At 51.6% G+C, this 24,229-nt stretch overlaps 3 protein-coding genes across 10 annotated transcripts; 1 reads left to right on the forward strand and 2 right to left on the reverse strand.

Annotated features, from left to right (window-relative positions):
• The first annotated feature begins 12 nt into the window (after window positions 1-12).
• Window positions 13-1,014, forward strand: Coa3 (cytochrome c oxidase assembly factor 3). Its single transcript, XM_048445716.3, has 2 exons — window positions 13-270; window positions 532-1,014. The coding sequence occupies exons 1-2, from the start codon at window positions 57-59 to the stop codon at window positions 642-644; spliced, it is 327 nt and encodes a 108-aa protein (XP_048301673.1). The 5' UTR covers window positions 13-56; the 3' UTR covers window positions 645-1,014.
• A 526-nt stretch (window positions 1,015-1,540) lies between these two features.
• Window positions 1,541-17,720, reverse strand: Wnk4 (WNK lysine deficient protein kinase 4). 8 transcript variants are annotated; one of them, XM_087909966.1, is made up of 19 exons: window positions 16,994-17,719; window positions 15,379-15,551; window positions 14,336-14,556; window positions 13,935-14,092; window positions 13,374-13,462; window positions 13,075-13,291; window positions 10,259-10,523; window positions 9,915-10,036; window positions 9,618-9,676; window positions 9,405-9,519; window positions 9,027-9,143; window positions 4,443-4,580; window positions 3,892-3,934; window positions 3,212-3,792; window positions 3,066-3,126; window positions 2,562-2,961; window positions 2,273-2,472; window positions 2,063-2,118; window positions 1,541-1,913 (listed from the first exon to the last, which is right to left on the reverse strand). In XM_087909966.1, the coding sequence occupies exons 1-19, from the start codon at window positions 17,600-17,602 to the stop codon at window positions 1,911-1,913; spliced, it is 3,627 nt and encodes a 1,208-aa protein (XP_087766092.1). In that variant the 5' UTR covers window positions 17,603-17,719; the 3' UTR covers window positions 1,541-1,910. The 8 variants fall into 8 exon arrangements, with proteins under 8 accessions (XP_087766092.1, XP_087766088.1, XP_087766087.1 ...); XM_087909962.1 differs by having other exon boundaries at window positions 2,063-2,140; XM_087909961.1 differs by having other exon boundaries at window positions 2,021-2,140.
• Window positions 17,721-18,738: 1,018 nt separating this feature from the next.
• On the reverse strand, window positions 18,739-24,003 carry Vps25 (vacuolar protein sorting 25 homolog). Its single transcript, XM_087909967.1, has 6 exons — window positions 23,845-24,003; window positions 23,492-23,637; window positions 22,646-22,699; window positions 22,199-22,287; window positions 21,352-21,427; window positions 18,739-19,373 (listed from the first exon to the last, which is right to left on the reverse strand). The coding sequence occupies exons 1-6, from the start codon at window positions 23,895-23,897 to the stop codon at window positions 19,261-19,263; spliced, it is 531 nt and encodes a 176-aa protein (XP_087766093.1). The 5' UTR covers window positions 23,898-24,003; the 3' UTR covers window positions 18,739-19,260.
• Between the last annotated feature and the right edge of the window lie 226 nt (window positions 24,004-24,229).

Below are 24,229 nucleotides of genomic sequence, written 5' to 3' on the forward strand. Positions count from 1 at the left end.
AAAGCCAACTATTCCCGGCGAGTTCCGGGCTGGGCGGCTTAGGGCGGAGCAGCAACATGGCGGCGCCTGGAGCTGGTGACCCTTTGGATGCTAAGGATGGAAATGCCCCATTCGCTCAGCGCATCGACCCGTCGCGGGATAAATTGACCCCAGCGCAAGTGCAGTTTATGCGTCAGGTGCAACTTTCCCAGTGGCAGAAAACACTGCCACAGCGGCGGACCCGGAACATTGTGACCGGCCTGGGCATCGGAGCCGTGGTCTTAGCTATTTGTATCCGTTCTGACTATACCACTTACGAGGTTAGGGAAAAGGGAACGAGACGTGTAGCCTTTAATGTGTGGTAAAAATGGGGTTAATACATAATCTTACTATATCTACGCTGCTCTTAGTGGTTTAATGATAGCAATTCAGTTAAGGGTTCAAAAGGGGAAAAAGGGTGGCAGTTCACAATCATTAATTTGGGGTGATAACGAGGGTGGTTGAAGAAAGAAATGCCCATATGCTTTTGGTTTCCTGAACCCACCCCGCCAGATGGTTATACCTTCTATTCAGTGGCTCAGGAGCGTTTCCTTGATGAGCTGGAAGATGAGGCCAAAGCTGCCCGAGCCCGAGCTCTGGAGAGGGAGAGAGCATCGGGACCCTAACTGTACGGACCGTCTTCAAACTGCCGGAGCTCCTGTACCCCTTAAATAATGCCTGGCGATCTCACAGCATCACTGGCTTAACTAACTTCGAACTATGATTGAGCCCAAGAAGCCAGAGACTGTGCGTTTGGCCACTGCCAGAGGGGGGGGTTGCTCATTTCACATGCAGTTTGTACAGTTACTGAACCTTCTGATTTCCTTGTTCGAGAGGTATGCGACCTTGCCTTTCCTCAAACTTTGTGGTTTACCCCTTCACCTCCCAGGGGCCCAACTATTAAGAGGGAGGGTGTGGTGTATCTGCAGAGTTGGAACCTTCAGTGGGAAAGATGGGGTCAAGTGAAGAGAAATAAAATGAGTCATCTCTCCTGAAGGCAAAGCTAGTGTTTGGGGGCCGAGGGACACATGGCACTTCATGCTGGAAAGCGCCCTAGCAGTAACTGCCCTGGCAGTAACTACGGGGGTGGCACAGCCCCAGGGAGCGGTAAATGTTTAACTAGAATTACTTTTTCCAGCAGATCTTTCCACCTGATTTAAGGGAGAGATTACTGGGCTGTTTGAGACTGAACCAGGTCTTAGGGAGAGGAAGGTCACTTTTTTGCTCTGAGCCTTCACAGCCTTTTCTCGTCGCTGCATGGGTATATGAAGGACAAGAGACAAGCACCTTCATTCTTTTGACATTCGCTGGTACCTGCCTATACAGGTCTAGGGTGGAGTCTGGAGAGGGTCATAGCTTGGCCAGGTGGATCACTGGTCATGGAGTTTCCTCATGACCTGATGGCAAAAAGCCAGAAAACTGGGCAGCGTCCATCCTGCCTTGCATTGTGAGAGGAGAATGGCTTCTAGATCCTCACCCGTTTTTCCCCCTGCTCCTAAGACATGACAGATAAAGACCCACAATCCTTCCCAGTATTTTTATTGATTGCTGTTCACTTTGGAGGTGTGAGCACACCTGCTACACTCCCAGCTGGAAGCTGGCCTTCTAGAAGCATCTGGACTTGAGTGGGATTGCTTAGTGGTTAGCCCTTGCCTGGGGAGGAGCAAAGACGAAGGTGGGGTAGGGACAGAAGTGACATTTCCACACAGCAGAGCCCCCACATTGTTTGACTCTCTTCAGGATAACACAATCGCACTTTCCATGCCCCCAGGCCTTCTACACCCTCAGTGCTGGGCTGTTCTGTGCTGAGTTCAGTTGGTCACAAAAGCATCAGATTCTGAGAGCCACGGTGGGCCCTGGTGTTGGGGAGACATAGGACTTCTGTTCTGAATTCACTGGAGGGGAAAAGAAAAATGCTGAGGAAACACCCAAAGGTGGGGGAAGGCAAAGCTGCTGCCAGTCACCATTCCCTGGGCTCGCCCTCCTTTGGGCCCGCCCTCACCATCCTGCCAACATCCCCGGCGAATGTCACCCCCTTGCTTGCCCGCTGCTCCTGGGAGCCGGTGCTGCTGCCACTCAGGGAGTTCCTTCGCATGATGCCTGGGAGCAGGGAGGGAGAGCTCTAAGTGAAGGAAGGGGCAGCGAAGAGCGGGGATTGGTCCCCCAGAACCAAGAATAGACCACCAGGGCCCAAAAGATCGTGTTGGGAAGGAGTCTCAAGGGAAAGATGAAAGCTGGGTGGCTGCCATCTCACCAGGGCCAGGGAGGTCAGAGCGCTGCAGGCTGTTGCGGCGGGAGGTGGGGAAGCTGCCCTTGGAGAGGCGGCGCTGGCGGCTGGACAGCATAGCAGCTGGGGCTACGATACCAGGTGGGGGCTGCTTCCCCAGCCGGCTGTACAAGTCCTCGATTTCTTTCTTCTGTAGGGTCTGCAGTGCCTCCACTTCCGATAAGTGTCTGAGGATGCACCAAGGGCAGGAAATGGCTAGTCACATACTTTGTGCTCCCAGGTTTACCTCTAGTTCCTCCATCTTCCCCAGACTCACTTCTGCCGAAGAGTCTGCAGCTCAGCCCAGAACTCCTCATCCTCCCCGCTGCTCTCTGACTCCTCGCTGCTCAGACACAGGCTGCTGTAGGAGTAGTTCATCCACACTGGGCTGGGATGACTCAAGAGTGGGGAACTTCCCCCAGTCCGGGCCCCGTCATTCCCTTCCTCTTCGATCGCCACCCCTAGGCCCTCGGCTGCACGGTCACTCTCTGCCAGGGCCTCCCTGGTCTCTGGTCCTCCGGCGGCACTGTCCTCTGTGTCTGAGCTCTCCGAGGTCAGCTGAGGGGTTGGAAGCTTTAGGGAACTGGAGAGAGTTGGGGGTGCTGGCTGCAGGGGCAGCTCTGCTGGTTCCTTGGATGAAGTCACTTGGAACCGCCCAACAAGCTGGGGCTTCCCCTCTGCAGGGGGATAAGGTGGAAAGTGAGGAGGACAGAAGAAATTAGCCAGACATAAATGTGTTGGGGGTAACAGGCAGGGGAAGGTCAGGGATTAGGGGCCTCACCTTCAGAGATGGGTGCCAGTCTAGCTTCGCCCAGTAGTGGCTGAGCAGCGTTTTGGGAAGCCTACAAAGTGTGGTGCCATGAGAAAGGAAAGGATCCAGAACGGATCCTCCCCTCCCCCCATTATCCCTCTCCAACCCCTACTCACCTCACTCTGTGTCTCAGCCATTTGGGGTAAAAGGCTCTCCTGGCCACAAGAAGCAAGGGGAAGGGGCAGGCTAGGCAAGGGACCTGGAGGAGACTGAGAAAGAAGCCCAGGGGAAGGGGACAACAGGGACTGGGCCACAGTCATCACAGCCAGAGAGAAGGCACTAGCCAGAGAGAGGAGGGGGCCTGCTGTGGTAGCGGGGAGGGGGGGAGGAGAGGGGCAGGCAGGAAAAGAAGAGGGGCTAAGAGTAACTTGGGAACAACTAGGAGGGAATGGGTGAGAAGAGCTAGTGGGGAGGGCACTCACAGGGAGGTGAGAGGATGGGAGTGGGAAGTGAGGAGCACTGGCAAAGGGTGGAGGTGGGGAGCTGGGGGTCTGCGGACAGGGATTTGAAGAGACCTGGGAGAATGGGCAGGGATGGCATGAGGGTGAAGGGATTGGAAAGATGGGGCATGGGAAGACAGGGGGCGTCCCAAGGGAAAATGGGGTTCCAGGGGACATGGGGGTTCCAGGAGAAGATGGAGAGGTAGAGAAGGCTGCCCAGCTCCTCTGTTCTGGGGAGATGCTTCTCTGGGGCTCTGCTGAAAAGGAAGGGTTGAGATTTCAGACCCCTGTGCCCTGTGCCCTCCACAAGGTCAACCCAAGGGTTGTGATGAACAGGAACAGAACATAGAACCTACCATTTGGTGGGCCTGGGAGGGCAGGCGGTGCTGCTGGCTCTGCCTGAGGGAGAAAGGGGGCCTTCAGTCACTGTGGGGAAAGCTGAGTCTCAGATGGAAAGTTGCAGGCTGGGATTCTTAAGATAGGACCCATGAGCCTCTAGGAATCCGGACACAAGCCTCTTGGGATTCAAAAGCATATGGCTGAAATATTTGGAGGTAAAGAGGCATGAGATCTGCCAAACTATTCTCGAGCGGTTCAAAGGAACATAACTTAGAATACAGAGGAAGAATGAGAAAGCTAGTCAAAGCTAGTCTTAACCAGGAAATCCGGGTAAAGGGCATCTAGGAATGGGTTCTATAGTTCTTGCAATTTCTGTCTGCGAGTCTGCGCTTATTTCAAGATAAGCTAAAAGTGTCTGTTCACTGTTTTCTAGAACAAGAGTCTGTAGCTTTCATCAGACTCTCAGAGTTAAGAGCCAGTTGTAAAGTCCTCAAGATTAAGAGAAGTTAATCCAAGCAGACTGCTGAGGGCAGAGTCTGTTCCTGCTGGGGATGTCCGGAGGCCTGACCTGAGGGCTCAGGGCATGTTCAGCAGTCTCCGGAGGACCAGGATCTCTCTTCAGCAGGGTCTCCACTCGCTGGATAATCTCTCGGATCCTGCTCAGGAATCCATCTCGCTCCGAGGGCAGAATGAACTCATTGTACACCTGGCAGGGGTTACGGGATGGGAGGAGGCTGTTATCTCACCGTTGCTTCCCTGCTTCCAATGTTTAAACCCAACAGTTGATACCACTGCATCATTTCCTGGGTATGTGTTGTGCGCCAGGCACTTGCGGTCCAGGAGGAATGTGGTCCAGGAACTGACGTGCCTAGGATGTGTGTGCTGTGTGCACCAACGCTTTCCATGTATCGTCACATATAACACCAGCAGCCTGCTACGGTCTATTAATATCCTCCCTGTGCAGTGAAGATAACTAATGCTCAGGTTAAGTCCAGCTGGCCTGGGCCTGGAGAGATGGCTCAGTGGTTAAGAGCACGGTTGCTCTTCCTAGAGGACCCGGGTTCCATTCCTAGCAAGTGTAACTCCAGTCCCAGAGGATCTGACACCCTCACACAGACATACATGCAGACAAAATACCAATGCACCTTAAATAAATAAATGAGATATTTTTTAAAAAGTTCAGTCGGCTCAAAGTCACGCTATTTGAAGCCAGGTACACTGAAAGCCAGAGCCTAAGTTCTTTGCACAGCTGCATGCTTTTGGACACAATTTCTGCATTCATAGAAAGATTATAAAGTACATCACACAGGGCCCCAGTCACGCATGGCAAGGTTAAGGGAAACAAGGTGGTCAACGGTAAATGTCGCTTTCCACTCCACAGCCATCGCGTACCTACTGTCTACCACACATTGTGGGAAACACTATTGAGTAGGGGAAGCATGGAACATCGTAGTCTTCCAGCCCACATCACTACACAGCAGGCTGCAAGTCGTCCTGGGGTGGGGAGAGCACTTGAGCGCCTTGCTGGTAGTGAGTATGGCTAAAAATTCCTTTTTTTTTTTTTTGGTCTTTCTGGAGGTGGGAGGATCGTTAGCAAGCATTTCAGACCTGCAAGGTCTGGAAATCAGGTTCACAACAATGTGGGTACTGTACTACTGAACACATGCTTCCAAGTGGTTATGGTAGTAAATTTTATGTTGTGGTTTAGTCTCTTACATTGTATTTGGTTAGTTGGTTTGGCGCTTTGTTGCTGTTTGGAGACGGGGCAGGTGGGGGTCTTGCTACATTGTCCAGAGTGGCTTCAAACTTGTGGCAATCTTCCCACCTCAGCTTCAGCTTCCTGAGGGGACTACAAGAACATGCCACTATACCCCACTTACAGTGTGTCTGGATTTTTTTTTCTTTTTTAAACCGCAGTTTAGTCAGGCATGATGTAACACACCTTTAATCCCAGCACTCAGGGGGCAGAGTCAAGCTGATCTCTGTGAGTTTGAGGCCAGCCTGGTCTACAGAGTGAGTTCCAGGACAGCCAGAACTACACAGTGTGACCCTGTCTCAATATCACCCAAAAAACACCACCAACAACAGCAAAAACCCACAGTTTAAAAAGTGCTAGTAACCTGTAATTGGGGCATCGAGATGGGTAAAGTTGCTTGTCATGAAGCCTGACTATATGAGCTCAGTCACATGACCACACGTGAAAGGAGAAAAATGACTCTCACAGGTTGCCTTTTGACCTCCACATACAATTAAATAAACGTAATAAAAAGTCTCTGTAATTGGTCTTCCCCAGTGCTGCTCCAGTAAAGGAACGGGTCATCCAACCTCAGGTTGGGAGAACTGGGGATAGTGTTACACAGGAAGTGTTTGATGCTAAACCTTACAAATGTGGAGTAAGAAAAGCCACCCTTCACTGAGGGTCTGTGGCCACCTCCATGCATCACCATATTAGATCACATCTTTGAGAAACAAATAGTAATCGATGGAGAGTTGAGGCTCAGAAACCTGCCCAAGAATCGAGGGGTGCGGCTCTGATACTGCACTTGCCACAAGACCCTGGGTCTGATCTCCAGCACCACAAGAAGGAAGGAGAAGGAAGGGAAGAGGAGGAAGGGGAGGGAATAGAAGAGAAACCTGGCCAAGTTCACCAAACTTCAACACATGAAACTTGAACGCAGGTGTTACATAAAAGCCTAATGACTAGGCAGTTCTCAGTCTGGGTCTCAACCCCTTTGGGGTCACATGTCAGATTTTTTTTACATTATGATTCATAACAGTAGCAAAATTACAGTTATGAAGTAGCAATGAAATAATCTTATGGTATTATATTTATTATTATGATATTATATATGTTTATGTATTATAGGGTCTCAGTAGGAGGAGGGTTGAGACCCACTGCTAGGCTAGTCATTCTTCTACTGCACCCTGGCATCAGAAGAGAAGGGAGCACAGCTGATGCCAAGGACACAGCCTTGAGGCATGAAAAGCAAGCCCCATTAAAGGTGGCAGCGGTGCACACCTTTAATCCCAGCACTCCAGAGGCAGAGGCAGGCGGATCTCCGTGAGTTCGAGGAGGCCAGCCTGGTCTACAAAAGTTAGTTCCAGAACAGGCTCTAAAAAAACTACAGTGAAACCCTGTCTCATAAAACCAAAAAAAAAAAAAAAAAAGCAGAGCACATCCTGAGGACAGGACTCTGATGCAGCTGGGTGAACTATGGTTTTTATGGCCATGCTTCCTGAGTTTAGGATCACAGATAACTGCTGCTGCTGCTGCTGCCGATGATGATGAAGATGATGATGATGAAAAGCAGCAAGATTTGATCCAAGTCTCAGACTCTGCTGCAGAGACATGAACTAGTGAGGAGAGAAAAGAAAATGAATCCTGGATCCAGGGGCGGGTCACTTGGATTGTGTGGATTCTGAGTGCACGTGGGAACCATGGGGAAAGGTTTTCAGACCTACAGAACCCTGGATAGATAGAAACAGAGATAGGAAGGCACCCGGCCTCTTCCAGAACTGTTCAGAAACGTGTGTGGCTTGATAAAGGCTCTGGAAGGGTCATGTGGCTTGACGGAAGAGGACAAGCCTTAGATGTCTTTGCTCTGGCGACTAGGTGAAGGGACTCAAGGAGGAGGTGCTTTGTGAAGGATTCCCAAAGCCAGATGTTTTCTCCACCATCTCAGTGGCTGACATAGGCCACCCCACTCTGCTGAGACTGTGTACCACTGAGACCCCTAACAAGAGCCGGTGTGGTCTTGCTCAGGAGTCTCCCCGTGCCACCTGCTTGGAACTCTGCCTTCACTAGAATCCTCCTACTTCTTTGGTTCCACCTTGCTGTCCTTCAGTAGCATGTCCCCACTTCTCATTCTCGAACAGGATGTTTGCAAGAGACACAGTCTAGAAGCTTCCATGTCTCTCACTTGCAGATCCATTTTCACCCTCAGCACTGGACTGAGGACTCCTAAACCCATCTCTCTTTAGCTCTTCCTGACCATATCCTGTTGCCACGGAGGACCTTGACTCAGCTGTTGCTCAAGATCATCATGACCCTTAAGAAACCCTGCTTTCATTCCCAACTTCTCTCATTGAGTAGTCTGCTCCTCTTTGTTCCTCTGATACAGGTTGCCCTTGATATCTCTTCTCCTTAACTCCCTAGCATATCAACTCAGCAAATATTTATTGGACATCCACTACCCACACTGTACTACGTCAAGAACGTTCTGGATTACACAGCAATTTTCCTGAAGCAACCCTTAGATCTACCCTTTCTTCTCCTCCACATTCCATTTCACCTCCATTCCCGTCTGGCTTCTTATGTCCACCTCCCAACCAGATTCCTTATTCCTAAAACCCTCCCACATCTCACAGCAGAATGATCTACTTAAAACCCATTCTCAGGGCTAGACAGATGGCTCATTGGTTAAGACCACTGCCTGCTCATCCTGAGGTCCGGAGTTCAATTTCCAGCAACAACGTGGTGACTCACAACCATCTATAATGAGAGCTGATGCCCTCCTCTATCATGTCGGCATACATACAAATAAAGCACTCGTATACATAAATAAATAAATCTTAAAACAAACAAAGCCATTCTAGTCGTGTTTCTCTCTGCCTAACTTTCTTTGCTTTATAAGGTCTTGTGTAGCCTGTGTCGGCCTTGAACCCTTGATTTTCCTGTTTCCACTTCCTAAGTGCTCAAGATATCAGGTGTACACTGCAGAGCTGGCCTTCGGATACACTCATGATCTGAATCCCACTTCCCGGGATTTACTGTAGGACCCCTTTTCTCCTGTGACAGTGGTTTCCACAGTACGTGCGCCCCCCCCCCCCAACACTCAGTACTACTGCACTAATGTTATCCGGTGCTCACGCTGTGCCTCCAGCCCGGCAAGCCCTTCTCATCCTTCCCTGCCGTTCCCACTCATTCACTAGGACACAGGTCAATCCCATTCCTTCCTGCTCCCGTCCATGCTTTACTTCCAGTTGCAGTATGATGCCTCTAGCAGGATCACGTGCACACACCAGTCGTGTCTACCCAGTCCTTAATGATCTCAACGTGTTCAAGCCGACCGTGGGACCAGGGTGTGTCAGCACCAGTGGCCGCCAGGAGGGAAATGCTTATAGCCAAATCTGCCCTGTCTCTCCCTCTCACCATGGCCGCTGCAATCTCCTCCGGGCTGTCCCCATCCAGATCAAATCGGAAGGTCACCATCTTGCTGTTGTGGGTCTGTAGCTGGCACTCCACAACTCTGTCATTCTGGTCTGAGACCTTTAGATTCAAAGCAGAAGGAAAGAAATCAATGCTTCTGCCTTAATCATGCCCTCCCACCCTCCTCTAGCCAAAGCGCGTGGGCCAGAATGGACACTGAGAGCAGATTCTACCCCCAGAGTCTGGCATTGAAGCCAGACTAGATGCCTCGTGGGCACCAGTCATACGCTGCAGCTCTGCTTTTCTGGTCCACCTCCCCTGCCTCCCTGGCAGTTCCCCCGGGTTCTGTAGGCTGTTCTCCAGCTCCTATGCTTGTCGTACACTAGTGACCCGCAGCCGGGATCGGGGTCTCCGACGAAGGCTCTTCACTGGAGGTTTCCTCGTCTGCCCCCCTTCTCCCACGTCACTGAGGCCTGATGCTGCATCTGAGGCACAGCTGGGCAGGGGAAAGAAGATAGAAGTGTTTAAGTGGACAGTGGGGACCCAGAACTTTCTGTGTCTCACTCTGGTACCCCAACTTAAAACTGAACATACCTATCCCCAGGAGAAAAGTCACTGCCAGGGCCAGAGCGTGGAATGGACAAGGCGAAACCCTGAAAGAGGATACACTTCGTGAGATCAGGAGATAATAGCTGTTGATGGTGATTGTGGTGACCCAGGGAAATGGAGCCAGGGATGGGGGGGGAAGAATACTAGGGAAACAGAATTGGAGAAGATAAGGGCAGGAAGAGTGTATTTCAGGAACAAGGGAACAGGTAGGGGGTTGGGATTCAAGAGAAAGGGATAGGTCATGATCACTGGAAGGTTCCCGAGGGACCCCCCCCCTCTCACCGAGGGCAAGCAGAGATGGGACTCAGCGGGGCTGGATGGCACCCCCACGGGGGGCTGAAGGGCAGGGTCTGAGGCATCCAGGAAGCCGGAGGAGCTGAGGTAGCCATCAGTCTCGCAATCAGCTGGCAGGGGAGGGAGTGGATCAAACAACAATAATAACAATAAAGGACTGTGGTGGTAGAGGAGGGGACCTGCCTGTCAAAGAGGAGCCTGGAGCCCGGAGGGAATTGTGGGAGTATTTGTCCCTAAGGGAAGGTTCACAGCTAGAGTTTGCAGGCTGGATAAGTGACAGCATTTCTGGGTTGGACTTCTGGGACCTAGAACTCCAAGCTGGGGTCACTTACAGGTGGTAGATGAGTAGCTAGCATGGCGGAAGAGGAAGGATTGGTGCTGGTCAGCCTCTGGTTCCTCGGGCTCCGGGGGGAAGGCACTGGTGGCACCAGGAGCCATGGACACAGTTGCTGGAGGAGGTCCTGACTCCTGTGGAAGAACCTTCAACTCCCTAGCTTTTCGAAGCTTCTCCCGCTTCCGCTGAATGGCAGCAACCCGTTCCCGGACTGCACGGGCCACTGGCTGGTAGTCAGCTTCGCAAACTAAGCCCAAGGCTACCTGGAGTCGGGGATAGAAAGGGAGACAGCTCCAGATTTCCCCCTCTCAAAGACTCACCAGGAACTGGGGAGCTACCCAAGTTAGTAAAATGCCTACTGCACAAGTATGACAGAAGTCTGATCCCCAGTGCTCACGTAAAGGGTCAGGCAGGCATGCTTGTAATCTCAGTGCCGGGGAGGCAGAGACAGGAGCTTGCTGGCCACCCAGTCTAGCCTAATTCGCAGGCCCCAGGTCCCAGTAAGAGACTCTGTCTCAAAAAACAAGGTTGCTGGTTTCTGAGGCGTGACACCCAAAGTTAACTTCTGGCTTCTACACATATGCACATACACATCTGTACATGCAGAGAGACAGAGACAGACAGACAGAGAGGATGGATCCATCAGGACACCTTTAAATTGGCTTATGGCCTTCACACATATGCACATACACTTCTGTACATTCAGAGAGAGAGAGAGAGAGGAGAGAGGGAGGAAGGAGGGGGAGAGGATCAATTAGGACACCTTTTGAGGCCTCTAGGAATGAGGAAGGAGCTATTTATTGACTAAGTACCATATCTGTTACCTGAAAACTCATCCTCGTTAAGCCTTCTCCATAACATTGGGGAATAAACGTTGCTGCTGTTGTTTTAGAGATGATAGTGATCATGAAGGCCTGCATTCCAACCCCCAGCATCTATATCAAAGCATGCATACGCATACATGCACACCCACACAGAAAAGTAATACAGCACACACACACACACACACACACACACACACACACCTTGCAGGTAATAGATCAAGATTTGATCTTGAGGGCAGGCAGGCTGGCTTTGTGTATAAAGGTGCACACTGCCAAGCCTGACAGCCTGAGTCAGAATGATGGAAGGAGAGAAGTGATTCCCACAAGCTGTCCTTTGACCTCTGCTTGTATGCTGTGGCACATGGGCACCCACATACATACACACAGACACACACAAATAAGATGTAACTTTTTTTTTTTAAAAAAAAATCTTTTCAAGACAGGGTTTCTCTTTGAAACAGCCCTAGCAGTTCTGGAACTAGCTCTTGTAGACCAGGTTGACCTCAAACTCACAGAGATCTGCCTGTCTCTGCCTCCCAAGTGCTAGGATTAAAGGCGTGCACCACCACGGCCCAGCTACAAGATGTAACTTTTTAAAAAGATTGCATCTATAGTCAAGCTGGGCAGTGCTTTGGCAACTGCACTTCTGCCACATTTCAATCTCAAGTTATTATTATTAGAGATGGGGTCTCACTGTGTATCCCTAGCCTCACAATATAAACCATGCTGGGCTCAGAGACTCATCTACTTTTGCCTCCTGAGTGCTGGGGTCAATAATTTGCGCCACAGGGGCTGGAGGGACAGCTCAGAGGTTAAGAGCACAGGCTGCCCTTCCAGAGGTCCTGAGTTCAACTCCCAGCAACCACATGGTGGCTCACGACCATCTGTAATGAGATCTGACGTCCTCTTCTGGTGTGCAGGAAAAATGCAGACAGAACACTGTGTACACAATAAATATATTTTTAAAGAAAAGGAAAAAGAAAAAATAATAATATACACCACTATGTCAGGATAGTCTCAGGTTCTTGACCCAGCACAGATGACCCTTGCCCTTGCTACTGCCATTTCTCTATTGAGAACCCTATATTCTCGCCCCTTCTCCCATTCAGGCTCTCCTGAACAAGCTTTTAAAGCTCTGCCCTGGCATTGCCTATGCCCGCACCTGCTTTCTCTTCCACCAGTGTCTGCTCCTCCCCGCCCCTGTGCCCCTGTCCTTCCCTTTCAGTTTAGCTGTGAGTTTTGCAGGTGGAGTAGAAGAAGAGCAGCAGGGCCACCTGACCAAATCTGAATGGCTTGAACTTAAATCCTGCTTTGTCATTTGTTTACTTGGGACTCCAGACAAGACAGTCTCTCTGAGCTTGCATTCCTTCATCGATAAGTTGGGATAAAATTGCCTTCCAAACAGGCTCACATGAAAGTGCTTTGAGTCACGTGTGATTGTTAAGGAGGACCTACCACCTGCCAAACAGTAAGGGATTAGAAAAAAAAAATCAATAAGTGTTGTCTGGTCACGGATAGTTTCTAGTCTAGCAGAGGAGAGAGATGGTAAATGCACTCAGGTATAAAACAAAGCCCACGGCTGAGGCTGTGTAGAGGCCCCACTGATATGGAAAGAAGCATTCAACTTTTAACTCCAGAGGAGTGACCTTCCTGGAATTGATGGTGCTAAGCATTGGGAGTGGGGGAGATGACAAAGAAGGTGGAGAGGGAAAAATAAATAGATAAATTGCCAAGAAGGACATTCCATGATAAATGAATCTGCAAGAAACAAAGAAGCGAGGTTAAGGATCCACGGTTGGTTCTGGAAAAAAACCCTAGTGTGTGCAGGTGAATTAGGGCAGGAGAGGCAGGAAGACCCCTGTAGGAGATGCTCCTCTCGGTGGGAATCTCCTCTCGCCCCTCTAGTGGCCCACCCTGGCCCTCCTATTGACTGGTGACAGATTGGCTGAGCCCTTTACAGGCTCAATCAAAGCAGGACCTATCTCCTCACCATCTCCTGAGCCACCTCCTCAGCAGCGTCCCGGCCAAGCTGGAACAGGAACTCGATGGCCTGGTTGTCCCGTGGGCGCCCCCCGCGCCGCGCATCCTCCATGCGCAGCCAGAGTTTGAGACCCGGCTTCTCGCCGTCATCCTCTTCTGCCAGCTCCACGTGCACACCTCGTTCCTCGCGGAAGAACGCGTGGGCCAGGAGATCCTGAATGGTGAACCTGGGGACCGTGGAGAAGTGAGGAGCGGAGCCTGCTGCTACCCGAGCTTCGTCTCCATGCCCTCTCTGGCCCGGGACCCCACCTCTCATTCTTATCCGTGCGGATGCAGCCTTCAATGATCTCCTTCACCTCCGGCATCTTCACCTTGTAGAAGCTGTTGGGCTTTGTGCCCTGCGAGAAGAGTTGCATGAGGCCTTGGGTCGCCTGCGAGCCAGCTCTCTGGAAGTGTGCAAAGCAGGCAGTCTCCAAGGCTCGGGTGGGGGAAGGGTGCTGGTACTGAGAGACTCCACATATTTCAAATCCATTCCCTCCACATATTGCTGGTGTGACCTCGCCTAAGACTTCCCGGTTGGTTGTTTTCTCATTTGTAAAGCGCAGAGCAGAACATTTGCCTGGCTCACCTGGTGGGACAACTAGGAAGATCTGCCGAGACTAGATGTGAACTCTTAGGATTGCACATATTCTTACTAGCTTGTGTGAGGGGCTTACGTGCATACAACACATTTCCGCTTCACTGGGGCATCTTTCTGTCTGGCCTGTTTTTATTAAGATAAAGGGTACCTGCTACACACAGGCTAGTTAGAGGGCAGGAGAGTGGGAGGGCCTCTGGGGATCCCTTCTTCCCGAACCCCGTCCTTCTCACCGACGTGACCTTGCGGTAGATTTGTGCTGCGTTCTGGCACTCAGAGTAGGGATACTCCGATGTAGCCATCTCCAGCATGCACATGCCAAAGGCGTACACGTCCACCGCCTCGTCGTACTTTTCCTCATACATCTCGGGGGCCATAAATTCCGGGGTCCCTGTTGGACCCACAGAAACGGTCAGGCCTTCCTCTTGGTCCCCTCCCTCCATTCGGGTATATCATGGGCTAAGTAGCCCAAGGGCAACCCCGGGAGTTCTGGTGACCAACTCTTGCCCAAAGTGTGTTCTGGGGGGCAGGAAGAACGGGTTGCCCTAGTTCGGGAGCTCTCCAAAGCCCCGTTGGAGCTCTTTTCTGATGTGGGGGAGCTAGCAATGACAAAGGCCCTGCTGGAGAGACGCACCGATGACGCTCTTGGCAAAGGAGGCGCGCTTGAGCGTGGCCAGTCCAAGATCTCCGATTTTGACCGAGCCTGAAGGGCCGGTAATGAAAACGTTGTCACACTTGAGATCTCGGTGCAGGATGGGGGGCACTCGAGAATGTAGGAAATGAAGTCCCCTCAAGATTTGGCGACTCCAGCGCTGAAGGACTCGGGGCTTCATTTCGCGGAACCGCCTCAGGTACCTGGGAGAGGGCGCATAACCATGGTCGCCGTGGGGATATCGATTCCTGGACTGGAAATTTTCCTCTCATCCTACCCTTGCCACCACCTCCGCCTTCCCTGCCAGCATTCTTTTAAATCAGGTCCGTCGGGCCCAAAAAGAAACTGAGTCAATGAGTTCGGTAAATAGGTTACAAAACGGCTGACGGTAAATTCGGAGATAGGGTGACCGCCAAAGAAGGTGCTGTGGGAGCAGGAAGGAATGACTAACTGTCCCAAGCACGGGGGAGGATTTCACTGAGGAAATAACTTTTGCCTTGAAGGAGGAGCATTAAGTTCAAGGGTGAAAATGGGAAGAGATGGAGATTTTCCGGGCTGAAGGGCCACAGGAGTGACAGGCAGGGTGGGAGAAGTCACTGAGAACTGGCCTTGTCTGTCTTAAGCTAGAAATGAGAGTGTTATTTTAGGGACTTTGTGGACTTTACCCCAGGGCAGTAGGAAATCTTGAAGAGGTTTGAGGAGGCAGTCAAAGGGTCAGATTTCCTCTAGGTTGCAGGAAGATGGGATAATGAGGGGTGGGCATACCGGGAAAGGCCCTTTAGGGGTGCTGTTGTGTATGTGTTTGGGGGGGGGAAGACATCAGTAGGTAGGGAGGGCAAAGATGAGCAGTGAAAACCCAGAGGGAAGATATTAAGCAAAGACCTAAGAGACACCGCTGTTAAGCACAACAAAGATATAGACATTTTTGACTGGTGTGCTGGGAGGACACTGTCGTGATTGGGAGAAGTTCCCAGGGCCTCGGAGTGACGTCCCATCCTCCCCCTCCCACCCAGGCCAGAGCTCACGTCTTGAGCGTGCCGGAGGTCATGAGTTCAGTGACCAGTACGATGCAAACCTGGCCCCTCAGCACCGACTTCCACGAGTCATAGAAGCGGACGATGTTGGGGTGCTGTAGCCCCTTAAGCATCTCAACCTCCTCGGAGAATCGCTGCCGTTCCGCTCGAGATAGTTTCCGAGTCTGTGGGATGGGACGATCGGGGTCACATCAGACCCAGAACCCCAGGAAGAAGAGCACGGGGTAACTGGGGCAGAGCTTGGGGGGTGGGAGGGATGAGGGCAGGATCATATGGCCAGGGTACGATTGGTGAGCTCGCTAGCCTGAAGGGCAGCAGACCCCGACTTTTGGTTGGTCTCTTCTTATTGCTCCAAGAACACACCCATCCTGGGCCTGGGGCAGCACTCCGGACCCCCCGCTGGACACAAGCGTCTTTATGCACAGGTCTGGGAGCCGGGTGCTCAATAGCGCCTTTGTGGCCTCCAGAGCCGACTGTGGAAGTGGGGGGGGGGGGGGCTTGTGCCCTGGGGCTGGCAGCCGGTAGGCAGCAGGCAGACCACGGGCCGGGAACTGGGGCCGGAAAGAGGTTGGCCCTAAAACCTAGGAACTGGAGGCTCTAGAAAGAGGTAGTTGAAAGTACCAAGAAAGAAAAGATCCAGGACCAGGGCCAGGAGACCGCCCCCCATGGCTGGGGGTGCCCCACCCCTCCTTTCTCTCTCTCCATCCCTCCCCCTCCCCTGAGTCTGGCCGATTCTCCTGGCCTGGCTTAAAGCCTGGGGCGCGGCACTAGCAGGCACTAGCAGAGAGTCCTGTGCCAGAGCCAAAGTGGAAGGACCCCTCCTCCTTTTTTTTGTTCCCTAATCTGAATCTTAAGTTTCTGGGACCACTCACACTGGGAGCAACGGGCGAGGAAGAAAGTGCTAAAAATCTGCATCCTCCCGAAGTCCAAAACTTGTTAGAGCTCAGCTCTTTTGGCAATGGAAAGGGAGAACCCAGGTATGTAGAGGGGTGTGAAACCGGACTGGACTCCAGCTTCAACTAGAGTGTCCTGTCCCTGCTCCTTGAAGTTGCTGAGAAGTCTGTAAGGCTGACTGCTTCGGAAGGGACCTGGGGAGCCCCCTTCTGCCATAACTACCCTAAATCTTTTTGGAGGTGGAGAGGGCTTTGGCCTCAACTCCAGGCCTCCCACATCCCAGTCACTTAAGTTTGTAAAGAGGAAGGAGGAGGAGCAAGAGGACCAGGGTCACAGCAGAAAGTCTCTCAAGACTTAGAGGAAAAAGAGAGGATGGGGCAGTGGTGCCCAGGGCAGGAGACTGGAGGGTCTGCCTCCCTCCCTACTCAGTTTCCCAACACTCAGATTTGTAGAGAGGCTTGAAAGTGAAGCTAGCTATGCTCATTGGCTCATTGGGAGCCACCATATACCACCTGCCTCAGTTTCTCCTGAACCCACCCAGAGTCAGTCCATGAGATCATGCCGGCAAGGAGAGCAAGAGTGCCTGGACATCTGATAAGAAAAAAAAAAAAAAGATCCTTCCCTTGATGATGTCCTCCCGTTTTCCCAACCTGCGACCTCCAAAGGGCCCCATCCCGAGGTACCACAGAGGGGGGGGGGCGCCCAGCCACACCTGCAGTTCACACCAGGCCACCTCTACCGTGGTGTCGGTGTCTAGCCCTCGATACACCGTCTTGAAGGAGCCTCTTCCAATCTCAATGTCAAACTTGAGGTATCGGCCGTCTGGAGACGTTGCCACAGCCTGGGTCTCTGTGTCCTCTTTCTCTTCCTGCTCCCGCCGCCGCTCCCGGGCTGCAGCATCAAGAAGTCTCGGTGGTTCCCGGGACCCGAGACCTCCCGAAGGTATCGTGAGCTCAGGACTTGCCGAGTCTGCAGCCTTCACCAGGGCTGCCCCGGTCCATGTGCCCTCGGAGGTTTCTTTGGCGCTAGGAGGTGGGCTCTTCGTGTGGCCAGCGGGGTCCGGAGGATCGGGGGGTTCCGGAAGGAGTGACACTGGTTGAGACCAGGAGCTCAGCAGTCCCAAATCGACTGAGCTGCGGCGGTTCGGTCGTGAAGAGCGGGGTCGGGGCTCAGCCTTCCCAGAGAAGCGGCGCACTCGCCGAGGAGGTGGCCCCAAGCGGGTTGGCCCCGAGGAGGTGAGAGCCGGCGGCGGCCGCAGAGCCAAGTCAGCCTCGGTTTGGGACATGGGGACCCCGTTTTCCGTAGTCCGAGGTGCTAGCATGGGGAAGGGCCGGGCACCGCAGGGCGAAAAGCCAGGCGACTGGAGGCGGCGGCCTGACAGGCGGACCTGCTGGGTGCGCAGCGCTCCGGCTGAGCGGCTGGGGCCCCAGCCCCCGGCCGGCCGTCCTGGCGACCCGCCCCCAGCTCCGCCCCACGACCCGCCCCAGCCGAGACCGGTCCTCACCCCTAGGGCCACCCCCTTGTGAGCCTGGCGCGTTGCACCGCGTGGAGCTGGGGTGCTTCCCTCACCTCTGCCGCCCGCCGCTTAGCCCCCCGGCCGCCCGCCTAGCGCTCCAGAGTCCCCGCCTTCAACCCTTCTCTCCAGCAAAGAGCTGAATGAGTGGGAGGAAGCGGTGGGTGTGCTCCCGCACAAGGAGAGCGCAAACATGTTTGGGGTGGGGGAGTTGGAGGACACTGGAACAGGAGATGAAAAGTGACGGTGGCTCCAATGCCTCCGTGGGGAGGAGGGTAGCTGGGGAGGGGCACCACTAGCCTGCTTGCCCCTGATAAGGCTGCAAGCACTACCCAGCCCTAATCAGGAGTAGCCCCAGGCCTAACATCGGTGTTGGAAAGGTAAGGTTTTTCTGACTCAGCTGGACCCCCCCTGTCCCCACAGATGGGTGTGTGTACTCCAGGACAAGTGCCACCACCCCCAACCAAGAGCTGGACACCCATCAGCTCCACCCTACTTTGGCCTGAGTCTGGCCCTGGCCAGAAAGGCTGTTTTTGCTGTGGGCTCTCCTTCCTCCCCTTCTGTTTGCCAAAGTCTTCAATAAACCAAAGTTCACATCCGGTTTACCCCCCCCCCCCCCACAACTCCCCTTGGCCACAACTACCCCACCCAGACCAGATGGATGGAGGGAGGGGCTTCAGAATAGTTCAGGACTTCCATGGGAGAGCAATTAAGTGACTCCAATTTAGAGAGCAGTCTGTCCCCAAGCTATGTTCCAACAGCACTCCTCCACACAACCCACCCAGCACATGGAAAACCAGGGACTCACTGGAGACCCCAAACCCAGAGGCCCTCCTCTTGTACAAAGGCCAAGGGATTCTTCTCTCTCCTTGGCTGGGACTCAATCAGGTGGAACCAGCTCCGCCTTCTGCAGTCCTATTCCAGCAGTAGTAACAGGCAGGCAGTGGGAGTAGAGATTTTAATATCTTAAATCAGAGTGGGCCCGCCTTTCACTGCCAGGCCCCTTCTGGGGCTTCCTATCTTGTATTGCCTGGAAGGCTGCCTGCAGCCAGGGCTTCCCCCATCCCCTAAGAAGGATCCAGCACCAGCCTGAGAAAGGAGGCAATAGCAGCTAAAGGAGTGGGAGGAGGGAGGAGAAAGAAGCGTGTGCAGGCGCATATAGGTGTGTACTTATGTGTGAGAACACATGTAAAGTGTCAGGTTTATAGACCCTGGCCCAGAGACAGTCTAGGATGGGAAAGGAGGTAGGGCAAGAAACATCCTTTCTCCCTGGCACCGTGGGCTCACCCTGTCCCAGGGGTAGGTAGAATGGATTATGTGGGAAATATCCCTAAGTCCGAGCTTTCAGGACTTGAGCCCTTTGAGTCTGGTGGAGTGAGTGATCCAGTCTGTGGGACACTTGGTCTGTCTCCTTTTGAAAGCCCTGGAAAGGTGGGAGGTAAGAAGTGGAGGGAGACAGGTCTCTGCTAGAAGAACTTGACTCCTCGGCCATCACTGACAGTGATAATCTCAGCCTTGTGCTCCTGCTGTAGGGCCTGCAGAGCGCGAAGGAGGGTCGCCTCATCCAGCCCATGGAACTCTAGAGAGGAAGAGATGGTCAGTCAGGACACTCAGTTCTTTCGATGGCTGAGCTAGAAGCTGAAAACTCCAAAGCCAGGGTATTCTATTCGTGTGCTATCTGTACCACTGCAGCTGTCACTCACTTCCTGGGCATTCACTGGGAGTGAAGAGTGGAAAGCAGCCTGGACAGCATGAAATGAAGCAGGCTTAGTTCACCCTTCTTAGTTCTACCTCCAGAGCCCTCTTTCCCTTTGCTGTTATCAAATATCTAGCGTACCATGGACACATTTTGCCTTTAGGATACAAGTAACCCTGATAATCTGAACTAGGTCAGGGCCCATGCACTGGACAGTGACCCCCATCCAAACATCTATACAAACCAGGAGATCTGCCTTAACACATGGAAGTATAGCTGGCACCCCTAGCTAGGAGACTGCTAAAGATCACAGCCAAAATCTGTCCTTTCCTAGATGAAAGGGAGTCAAGGGCCAGAGGAGTATCCAGAGCTATGGGAAGTACTGTCAAGATGTGAGAGGCAGCAGACAAGCCCTGACAGGCTTGCTCACCTCATCCCCCACCCCAGGGAGCCCAGCTCCAGTCAAGGAGTGAGCATTCTGTGGAAGCTTCTAGCTTTGTACAGGCTGAGTGGTGGGCTGGGCAGGCTGCAGTGCTGAACTCACGGGGTGACGGGGGTGAAGGTGGGAACAGCACGCAGAGGCCTGCAGGGAGGGGAGACAGCCAAGCAGTGTAAAGTCTGCTGGAACACTCACAACCTGGCAGAACACCTACCCCCTACCCTGGCAAAGACTCAAACTTTTGGTGATCCTGAGGATCAGAATAAAGAGTCACAGGAAAAAAAAAAGCTACGAAGGTCTTTTCCCTATGTAAAAATCAAAGGCCATACAAATCCTTAACTGGCACAAACTCAATTTTAAATGGGCAGGGGGTGGGGCTGGGGGTGTTGGCCCGATCCCTTCAGCTGACACCCACAAATCTTGAGCCTTCTATGAGAAGGAAGGGTGAAAGAGAGCTTGAGTCAGCAAGAAATGAAATCCCAAGTTTAATCCCCCACGCTGGTTCCTCGCTGGCTTTTTCAGCAACAATTCTTAACACAGCCCTGAGAAATCTTCTAAAAATACACAAACATCCACAGCAATAAAAGTTTGTTTGTTTGCAAACTGAAGTGGTATGGAATGTTTAGATGAGAGTTAAGAAGTTTTGAACTGCGCTGGAGAAATGGCTCAGTGGTTAAGAATACTTGCTGCTCTTGTGGAGGTAATGGATTTGGTTCCTAGCACCTATGTGACTGCTCACAACAGTTTTTTTTTTTTTTTTAAATATTTATTTATTTATTTATTATGTATACAATATTCTGCCTGCATGTATGCCCGAAGGCCAGAAGAGGGCACCAGACCTCATTACAGATGGTTGTGAGCCACCATGTGGTTGCTGGGAATTGAACTCAGGACCTTTGGAAGAGCAGGCAGTGCTCTTAACCTCTGAGCCATCTCTCCAGCCCCCTGCTCACAACAGTTTTAGGGGATCCATCCAATGACCTCTTCTGGCCCCCATGGGCACCAGGCATGTATGTGGTGCATATACATATGTTTAGGCAAACGCTCATGTGCATAACATAAAAATAAACTTTTTTTCTTTCTATTTTTCTTTCTTTCTTTCTTTTTGTTTTTTTGTTTTGTTTTTTTTTGAGACAGGGTTTCTCTGTGGAGCCCTGGGGGTCCTGGAACTTGCTCTGTAGATCTGACTGGACTCAAAATCAAAGATCCACCTGCCTCTGCCTCCTGAGGGCTGGGATTAAAGGCATGCGCCAACACTACCCAGCTAAAAATAAATCTCAAAAAACAAACAACAACAAAACCCACAGAACTTTGCGTTATGGAATTCAGAGACAGAGAAATGGTGAGTCTGAAGATGCATTAAATCAATACTGGAGAGAAGAGGGTTCTGATCAGAGACCTGGAAGATGAAAATGGAATTACCTTCATCCTCTGTGTCTTCCCCACTGGTCAGTTCATACAGGGTAAACACAGAGTTGTTCTGGCCGCTCTTGGAAACCTGAGAGCACAAACAATGAGGGCTGAGCAAGGCCCGCAAATCTGGGAGAAGGTAAATGTCAGCTCTACCTTTTCCCTCCAGGAATGGTGCCTACTCGCAGATCAGGACTGTCACCTCTGCAGGGCCCTAAACCCATTAGCTCTACAGGTGCTATATTTGTCTGTGTGTACACACATTTGGAACCACTAAACCACAGCTGTTCACGTGTCTCAAAAGTGACCTCTCATTCTGGTTGTTTTCTGCTCAGGAATGGGTGGTGTGTGTTTGTTATATTTAGGTTGTTGGTGCTTCCTCCCCTCCTTCTCTCTTGGGAGTGTTTGGGAATGGTGGTAATGTGGAATCCAAGGGACAGAGTATGCTGTCCTCACACCCACACTGGTTCAGAAGGTCTCATTCATGGGAGTGACACCGTGAAGGCACAGTGGGAGAGGGAACCCAGGTCTTTTTTTCCCCCCCTCTCCCTTCCTTTCCCCATTTATCTCCTGTGGCCAGAGGCTCCAGCCAACAATAGCACTCATGGTTCCCAGTACTACATTCTCCAAACATGGCCTCATGTAGCCTCTGGCCTCCTGCAGGCAAAGAAAGGGAGATTCTGTGCAGGAGAGACATTGAATCACTGAAGGATGGTTGCCAGAAAGGCCCGTGCTTCCATTTTTGCCCACTCCCACTCTGCCAAGTTTGGATCTAAAAAACGCCAGCTATCGGCTGGGCACAGGCAACAATTCTTCTTTGCCATGGGTCATTGCTTAGTGCTTAGCAGGGTGGCCTCACCCATTGATAAATGAGTTTCCCCCATTCTTCTGGCCTCCGCCACATGATCAGGAAGCTAGACTTATTCTTATCCAACCACTCGAGGTTCCCTGTAAAACAGATACTTATGAAAGCATCATGCTCTAAAAAAAGGGACAGAGAGGCAAACACCAATATAGGGCAGTGTGGAAGAGACTCTGCTTTCAGAATAAGAGAGTCAATATTTACTTTACTATTCTTATGTATAAAACATCCTATTCTCCTTAGTCCATCTCTCTTCAGGCTTAGGCCATAGAGGGATCTTAATTTTGGCTACTAATGGGGGAAAAGAATTGGGCCATCTCAGAATACTTGGGGCTTCAAGCTAGAGGAGAGGAAAAAAAAAGTCATTAAGAGGAAAAGAGATGCCCTGCTCTACCCTCAAGAAAACCCAAGGAAGAACACAGGTATCTGAGGAATTGAACCTACCTTTCTTTCTTAGCTCCTCTAATACAATCTGGATTGACTCCACAGGAAGTTTCCCTGGTTTAGGGTTAAGGGGATAGCCTATGTGTGAACTGGCTTAAATAAAAATCTTCAGAGCAGGGGCCCATGATGAATATAATCTAGTCCCTTCCTTTTCCTGCTATACATACATGTAATTTTTGAAGAAGATACAAGTTAGCATTTTCTGAATATTCTGGAAAGGTAAATAGACACTCCCAAGAACTGGCAGAGTGTGGTTGTACAGGCTTGCAATACCAGCTCTTATGAAATGGATACAAGAATCGCCAATATACAAGAATGGGCTGGGTCTCAAAAAAAAAAAAAAAAAAAAAAGAAAGAAAGAAAGAAAGAAAGAAAAAAAAAGCAAACAAAAACCCCAAGAGTTTTAGAAAATAAAGGGTGTTACCATTCCCCATTCCCTTCGTTCTCTGTCCTTTTCTTCACATATTTTACCTATGAATCAGTCAGCAAAAATAAATGACCCTCACTTCCTGAGAGAGGTGGAGTAAAGCATAGGAAATTATTAAAGGTGGTTTAGGTGTTTGAATCTCACGGAGAGGAGATTCAAATTGTTTAAAACAGTCCAGGTTGTAAAGCTTGGAACTTGACTTAAGGGCCCAGATTGTAAGACCCAGAACTTATTAACGCTAGGGTAAGGGGCTGGCACTGCTTGGGAGGGTGCGTGTAAAATGATTGCCATGTATCTCAGTTTTCTCCCAAGTCCAGTTTAAGCAGAAACCTGCCTAAAGCGGGGAGCTGCCGTCTGGACATGTAGAGAAGCGTGGGAGTGCGTGTGTGGGGGCTATGCAAGAGCCTGAGGGAGGATACGCTGTAGCTTGACGTTGTTGAAGAGCGGGCTCTCCTGGGCTTCCATCACCGTCATGCTGGACTGTTTGTGCAAGCGGCAGAAGGACAGAACCAGAGAGCACCAGGCGGCCAGCTGCTTCTGCCGAGTGTCCACGTTCGGCTGTAACCTGCCGGGTGAAGGGAGTGGGACGCAGAATTAGAGAGCGTGAGAGGGCGAAAGCAGCACCATTAGGGAGAAAGTGAGGGGCTGGCTGGACGGAAGGCGGCCGGAGGCTCCTGTCTCCCCCGGAACCCCAAGTGAATCATCTGGGCTGGGCCCTGGACCCTAGGGAGGGGAGAGAGGTGCACGGGGTCTCTCGGGGTCTGAGCCTCACGTAAAGAAGGGCGGGAAGCGGTACTGCCACGGCCACTCGAAACTCATCGCCATCGTAGTAGCCCAGAAAACCCGGAACCGACAAGGGGCTTCCGGTCTCCGCGTCGGCACGTCCGGGTAGATGGCACAGCAGAAAGGTTCCGGACTCCTCTCTGGAGGCGGAATGAGAGCGGTATTTGTCGCCAACCAATCTGACACTGTCCAAAAAAAAAAAATTTCACCGTACAGACCAGAAAGGGTCCTGGAAGTCTTCTGGATTAAACCGAGGAAAAATAAGTGACTTCTGCAAAGTGCGCAGTTAGCAGAACGCAAGTGTAGAATTCTGATATCGAGGCTTCTTTATTTTCGTAAATTACCATTTTTTCCATTTCGTCAATTACCATTCC

The sequence above is a fragment of the Myodes glareolus genome, chromosome 9 (genome assembly GCF_982192425.1).
Source record: "Myodes glareolus chromosome 9, mMyoGla1.1, whole genome shotgun sequence".
Classification (NCBI taxonomy): domain Eukaryota; kingdom Metazoa; phylum Chordata; class Mammalia; order Rodentia; family Cricetidae; genus Myodes; species Myodes glareolus.

What these genes read in the sequence shown, in the direction of transcription:
- Coa3 (XM_048445716.3), top strand. Translation starts at nt 57, where the DNA reads ATGGCGGCGCCTGGAGCTGGTGACCCTTTGGATGCTAAGGATGGAAAT. An exon ending in AGCCGTGGTCTTAGCTATTT is followed by an intron (nt 271 to 531) that starts GTATCCGTTCTG and finishes CCACCCCGCCAG; the next exon opens with ATGGTTATACCTTCTATTCA.
- Wnk4 (XM_087909959.1), bottom strand. Translation starts at nt 17,602, where the DNA reads ATGCTAGCACCTCGGACTACGGAAAACGGGGTCCCCATGTCCCAAACC. An exon ending in AGGAGATTGCAGCGGCCATG is followed by an intron (nt 4,581 to 9,026) that starts GTGAGAGGGAGA and finishes AACCCCTGCCAG; the next exon opens with GTGTACAATGAGTTCATTCT. An exon ending in ACTGGCACCCATCTCTGAAG is followed by an intron (nt 2,962 to 3,065) that starts GTGAGGCCCCTA and finishes ATCCCCCTGCAG; the next exon opens with AGGGGAAGCCCCAGCTTGTT.
- Vps25 (XM_087909967.1), bottom strand. Translation starts at nt 23,897, where the DNA reads ATGGCGATGAGTTTCGAGTGGCCGTGGCAGTACCGCTTCCCGCCCTTC. An exon ending in CGCTTCCCGCCCTTCTTTAC is followed by an intron (nt 23,638 to 23,844) that starts GTGAGGCTCAGA and finishes TTCACCCGGCAG; the next exon opens with GTTACAGCCGAACGTGGACA. An exon ending in GGAAACTCATTTATCAATGG is followed by an intron (nt 21,428 to 22,198) that starts GTGAGGCCACCC and finishes TTGTGCTCTCAG; the next exon opens with GTTTCCAAGAGCGGCCAGAA.